Source organism: Xenopus tropicalis, chromosome 2 (genome assembly GCF_000004195.4).
Source record: "Xenopus tropicalis strain Nigerian chromosome 2, UCB_Xtro_10.0, whole genome shotgun sequence".
Taxonomy (NCBI): domain Eukaryota; kingdom Metazoa; phylum Chordata; class Amphibia; order Anura; family Pipidae; genus Xenopus; species Xenopus tropicalis.
The window spans coordinates 138993360-138999928 of NC_030678.2; the positions used below are offsets into that span (position 1 = coordinate 138993360).

The 6569-nt window shown below is 41.4% G+C and overlaps 1 protein-coding gene across 1 annotated transcript; it reads left to right on the forward strand.

Moving 5' to 3' along the window:
• Window positions 1–486: 486 nt before the first annotated feature.
• Window positions 487–1101, forward strand: LOC101734877 (octapeptide-repeat protein T2-like). Its single transcript, XM_004912364.2, has one exon. It carries the CDS (start codon window positions 487–489, stop codon window positions 1099–1101), a length of 615 nt encoding a protein of 204 aa, XP_004912421.2.
• The last annotated feature ends 5468 nt before the right edge of the window (window positions 1102–6569 follow it).

Below are 6569 nucleotides of genomic sequence, written 5' to 3' on the forward strand. Positions count from 1 at the left end.
GAGCAGTACGTGACAGGGAGCGGCAGAGAGATCAAGATGGGAGAGGGAGCAGGACAGGAGAGGGAGCAGCAGAGGGAACAGGACAGGAGAGGGAGCAGCAGAGGGAGCATGACAGGAGAGGGAGCGACAAAGGGAGCAGGACAGGAGAGGAAGTGGCAGAGAGAGCAGGAAAGGAGAGGGAGCGGCAGGGGGAGTAGGACAGGAGAGGGAGTGGCAGAGGGAGCAGGACAGGAGAGGAAGTGGCAGAGGGAGCAGGACAGGAGAGGAAGTGGCAGAGGGAGTGGCAGAGAGAATGGGCAGAGAGAGCAGGACAGGAGAGGGAGCAGTACAGAAGAGCGAGCAGGACAGCAGAGGGAGTGGCAGAGAGAGCAGGACAGGAGAAGGAGCAGCAGAGGGAGCAGGATAGGAGAGGAAGTGGCAGAGAGAGCATGACAGGAGAGGGAGCAGGACAGGAGAGGAAGTGGCAGAGAGAGTGGCAGAGAGAGCATGACAGGAGAGGGAGCAGCAGAGGGAGCAGGACAGGACAGGGAGCAGCAGAGGGAGCAGGACAGGAGAGGAAGTGGCAGAGGGAGCAGGACAGGAGAGGCAGCAGGACAGGAGAGGAAGTGGCAGAGAGAGCATGACAGGAGAGGGAGCAGCAGAGGGAGCAGGACAGGACAGGGAGCAGCAGAGGGAACAGGACAGGAGAGGGAGCAGCAGAGGGAGCAGGAGAGGAGAGAAAGTGGCAGAGAGAGCAGGACAGAAGAGGGAGCGACAAAGGGAGCAGGACAGGAGAGGAAGTGGCAGAGGGAGTGGCAGAGAGAGCAGGACAGGAGAGGGAGCAGCAGAGGGACCAGGAGAGGAGAGGAAGTGGCAGAGAGAGCAGGACAGGAGAGGGAGCGACAAAGGGAGCAGGAGAGGAAGTGGCAGAGGGAGCAGGACAGGAGAGGGAGCAGCAGAGGGAGCAGGAGAGGAGAGGAAGTGGCAGAGAGAGCAGGACAGGAGAGGGAGCATGACAGGAGAGGGAGCGACAAAGGGAGCAGGACAGGAGAGGAAGTGGCAGGGAGAGCAGGACAGGAGAGGGAGCAGCAACTCGTTGATTTGCAAGGAACAAATCAATGAAAAGACGCCAGAAAAAAATTGGCAATTAAAAGGTGGCAAGGTTTAATAGAAGTCAATCCCCCATAAGTAATAAAAGGCACTAAGATTGCCCAGGAGCAAAAACCCATAGCAACCAATAAGTTGTTTAATTTTAAACTGGTGGGCAGTAAATTCTACCTGTTTATTGGTTGCTATGGGTTACTGCTTCTGGGCAAACTTAGTACCTTTTATTATATAACCCCAAATGAGAATCGTCTCTAACAACTTTATTTTCCTAGTTTATTACAATATTCAAGTTTTTTAGCCTCATTGAAATCAAATGGAACAATACAGTATGATTCTCACCAGCATGCAACAAAGACAAAACACACATGGAAATATTCTGTTGCATTTTCTTCTTAAACTCGAATTTTGATAAATCTGCCCCTAAATGTAGGATCTGATACATGGGGGGCATATATGGCCATTCATTGTAATTAAAAAAAAAGGGGGTTGTAACAGTCCAGTTTGACTCAAAGGCTGTGACAGAAAATAAATGGGGAAAGAGAGGTCGCTCAGATAATCAGTGTTCCTGTTCTTTAAATGGGCTTTAAACAGTCACACGGGGTTTTAGAAGTCAATGTTTGAGTTACTGAACACACACTCCCTACTTGGTTACACCCTTAACATGAGTACACACAGGACATTATTATATAATAACTTCTTGCCTCAATTGTCCTTAGATATAGGGCACAACAACATGTATTTGTTCTAAGCACAGCTCTTGGCTGTAGGAATGAAGACCAGAAAGGAGTCAGGAAGAAATAATTCCCAAACTGGAATCATTTTGGTTTGAACCATATCTCTAGGTTAAGAGAGGATCTACTGCAGCTGAACCAAAGAGTGAGCAGACAGAGGCCCAGAATCCACCTACTTTACGCCCCCACCATCACATTTAATATTAAATACCTTTGCTCTAGTGTACCTGTTGGTTATAACAGTTCCCATTTATGTGCATGCTTGCCATTGATAACTGCTTGATGTTTGATGTTAAAAAAAAAAGGCATTTGCAACATTCTGAGCAATAATATGCCTTTCTACATTTATCACTCATTTATTTCATCATGTATTTCGACCTTTGTCACTGTGCCTCACTGTGACCCTGCTACACTTCAGGGACATGCTGTGAAAACACAAGACCAACCTTCCCATGTATTGTTTGGCTCTCGCTGACATTCACAACATTTCCTGTATAACACTGCCAGAATCTAGCAGTGCAGCTATGATCAGTATGCTAAAATTCTCAACGCAGATAAAGCATGTGGGGCCAGTATACTTGTACTTGCAAATGCAAACCCAAGGCCTTATTTTTAAATAATAACCTTAATATAATGACCTCAATGGCCATATTTATTGGGCTGATGTGCAATCAATAGGAGAAATCCATTACTGCTTCCCCTTTGCCTCCTGCTTGCCAATTATTTAACTTGCACCTGGCATGGGCAAAGAATTAGTACAAATAGGTCTCCTACACTGGGACCTGTAATTTGTCTTAGCAAGGTCTGCCTTAATTACAGAGTTTGTCCGGTGAGTTGCTCCCTAATGTAAAGCACTTTGTATTCCTAGAATAGAGGTGCTCCCCAAAACACTCCATAGCTTGTGTATCATGCAGAAGGGCAGGATAAGGAGCAACGAGGGCCCCAAGGTGCAGGAGAGCCCTGTACATGCAATCTGCCTACTTCAAGAGGAACCTTTGTGCAAGCTCCAGATATTTAGGTACAGATAATCTTGCATTTTCTCATACTTCCTTCTGTTTTGATAAGATGGCTGGTCCCTGCTGATATAGAATAGATTAGATAGAATAGAAGCCAACAAGTATGATGCTGGTTAGGATTACTGAAGATTCCTGGGACATACAATAGATATAATAATAGTTCATGTATGTACAGAACAAGAATTCTGAAGTGCGACAGTAGACTCCCTCCTGAGAAAGTGCAAACTTGCTCCTACTGCAAAGCGCTATGGTGAAACAAGAAAATTTCTTGTATGCCCCAGTCTTACTACATTAGATTTTAGCAAACTGGCACAATATGGAAAGAACAAAAATAGAAATCTTTGGCATGATAAGCTTGTTAATCTTTTTAAGCTTCCTGTACACTTCCTGCAGGCAAACTTGTATGCATGTGAATAATCTTATTAGTGTTCTCTCCCCCAACAGCCAGACCAATGTTACGGATATATTTGGACCTATATCATCAGTTTGATCAGAGGAAAAAGAAGGAACTAAAATCAATGTTAGATAAAAGGCAGGCTTTTGGAAATCAGTTCTGTCTCAAAGCCATTTTCAAAAACTGAAATTTAAGTATATAGCAGCCATTAGGATTTATTTACTAATTTTGCACATTGCACAATGCATACAGACACAAAACTTGTGTGATAAGAGCAGACTGTGTTGCTTTCCTGTCAAGATCATTAACTTCAAGGAACAATAATGCCAAAAAAGTGAATAAAAGTAATTACAATATAATGCACTGTTCCCCCGAACTGGTACAACTGGTGTGTTTGCTATAGAAACCCTACTATAGTTTATATAAACAAAGCTGCTGTGTAGCCATTGGGGCAGCTATTCAAACTGGAAAAAAAGGCACAGGTTACATAGCAGATAATAGATAAAGCCCCATTATATTCTACAGCGCTTATCTGTTATCTGCTATGTAACCTGTGCCTTTTCTCCTTTTTTCCAGCTTAAACGGCTGCCCCAATGGCTACACAGCAGGGTATTCAGGGGCAGGGGGTTCATTTAAAACACTTTTTTGGTTGGTGTTACTGTTCCTTTAATATGTATATTGGGACACAAGCTTTTCATTTAAAAACACAGAACAGAAATGTTTGTTTAAAATGTAAAAGTATTAAGGGACACCCTATTAGTCTTGCAAAGCAGCAATCAAGAAGTAAAAATAGAAAACAAGGAACAGCTTGCTTTACTTGCAAAGACTAATGCCAAAACAAAGTATATTTTTACAAGTATGGGATCCATTATCAGGAAACCTGTTATCCAGAAAGCTCAGAATTACAGGAAGGCCAACTGCCATAGACTCCATTTTAATCAAATAGTTAAAATTTTTAAAACATCTTTATTAGACTTATTATGGAGATCCAAATTACAGAAATACCCCTTATCCGAACAACCGCAGGTCCTAAACAGGGATAACAGGTCCTATATCTGTAGTGAAAAGGTACTGGTTATGAGTTTAGCACCATTAAAAATGTAGATAGTGTGTTTATAGGGGACTCATGAAAAAAAGAATGTGCTTAAAGGAGAAAACTATAATCAACAGGAAGGGGGGGTACTAACCAGATGCACAAATTGAAAGGTCATTGGTTAATTTCTCCCTGGCTTAGGCAAACAGACTATACCCCTCTATAGAAAAGGACCTGGAGCTGTTTTTGCCTAAAAAGGCATATTCACCAAAGAGAAAGTCCAACTGAAGAAAGTCTGGAATGCTTACACTGGAGAAGATCCACTTGAGAGAGAGTATGATAAGTATATAAACAGAGCACCATCCAATAAACTCTGTCGTTTTCACCAGTAGATCCTTCCAGCAGATGTTAGGGCATCCAGTCAGACTGAAGAAAGCAGGAGCGGCTTTGAATGGAGCAACTAGCTGTTAGGCAGGTTAATGGACATTTATCATTGACTTTTTAAATTAAATGCCAGAAAATGGTTTTGTGGGTTGTGTTTGTAAATCTGATGAACAACAAAACTGGCAATACAATGTGCAGGAAAGATTAAAAAAAAAAAAAAAAACCTAGGGCAATGCTTTTCAAACTTTTCTGCTATTTTATTGTTTCCCTGACAGGAAATTTTTAATTTTGTTTAAAGAATGAACACATTTATAAAAGAGGATTGGTGTCTTTATCACAATGTGTTTGGCACCATTTTGTGCAGTGGGGCGGTAGTGCTTAGCTTTGGAACTATCATCCATCTGAATACTACTTTATATTATGCTTCTGTCAATGACTGAAGGCAGTTACACATTTAAGGAAATGAACTTGCAGAAATAAAAATCTTTGACCTTCGCTTCATTAATCTGCCTTTGTTTTCACAGTTCCCCAACTCTGGCACTCTGGCTGTATGCTTTATTAACTATAAAAGGAAAGCAAATCATACACTACAAAATGACCCTGCATAAAAAAAACTAAAATTTAGTTATATGACAATGTTCACACTGATTTTGGGTCAGAAAGAGATTCCCACTGTGCTGAATCACTTTACCAACTCTCTCAGCCCACCTACAGACCTACTGGGGGGGGGTCTAACATTTAACATTTAATAAGCCTCATCTCACAGAAATAAACTGTCTAAATATAATCAATTAAAGATTCTGTATCAAATCTGAAATAATCCAGTTATTCTTTAGCACTCTTAGCAATCTGTCCCTTCCAATGTCGCTTTGTGTCTGTTATGGGACTCATTTATCAACAATGGCCAAATTTGCCCATGGGCAGTAACCCATAGCAACCAATCAGTGACTGGCTTTTTTTCAGCCAGCTGCAGGTAGAACAATGAATGCAACAATTTGATTGGTTGCCATAGGTTATTGCCCAGTGTTGATAAATAACCGGGAGCACAGGCTTAGTACTAACTCTCCACTTATAATTTGAAAATTGTTTCAGAAACAGTACAGAATTTTCAACTGATAATATTTAGAAAGTTCATTATTTCCTTGTCATGAAAAACATCTAAAATTAAGGAAATGGTCAGTAAGTGCATGGAAGTACAAAGACACTACATTCTGAGGATGCACAAATGGCCTTGTTTTACCTGTTTACAAATATTTACAGACTAGTAATCTCTGGGACTGGTAAAAACTGAGAGCACTCTCTGGCCTTAGGATAATAGATGCCCAAACAGAAACTTGAGAGTATTCCCTGAAGTGACTAGTTATAATATTAAAAGAGAACTATATATATACAAAGCACTTACTTTGAAGTTTTGTGAAAAAGAAGCCTTAGGCTGAGGGCACACAGTGCATTGGCTCCCCTGCTCTCAGCCTGCGTACTTTTGAAGGCTGAGAGAAGCAGATCCTTAAACACCTCAATAGAACTGCAATGACAAGTAAAACTTCCACTTCTGCTCAGCTACATGAAACAGAGACAAGAGGGGATTGGCCCGAAAAGGCAAAAGCAGGCATCCTTGGGCCAATCCCTGCTTTATTAACCAATACATGATAACGATAATATAAAAGGACTGTAGCAAATAGTTGCATGCCTCCTCTGCTGCCGTACAAACAGCAACCCAGTCTAAAAAATATAGATTCCCTGCTCTCCAATATATTATTTTTAATTCATAGAAAATAAGCTCAGCCTTGATACGGCAGCACAATGGATCAATATTTTTGGGTTAAAAAAAAAAAAACTACGAAAACAAACAAACAAAAAGATTATATCTGCAAACTATTCTGTTGACAAATAAAGACATTCAGAATTTTCCTTCTTTTTTTATTCTA

Excerpts from the sequence above, each read along its gene's own strand:
- LOC101734877 (XM_004912364.2), top strand. The coding sequence starts at position 487 with ATGACAGGAGAGGGAGCAGCAGAGGGAGCAGGACAGGACAGGGAGCAG.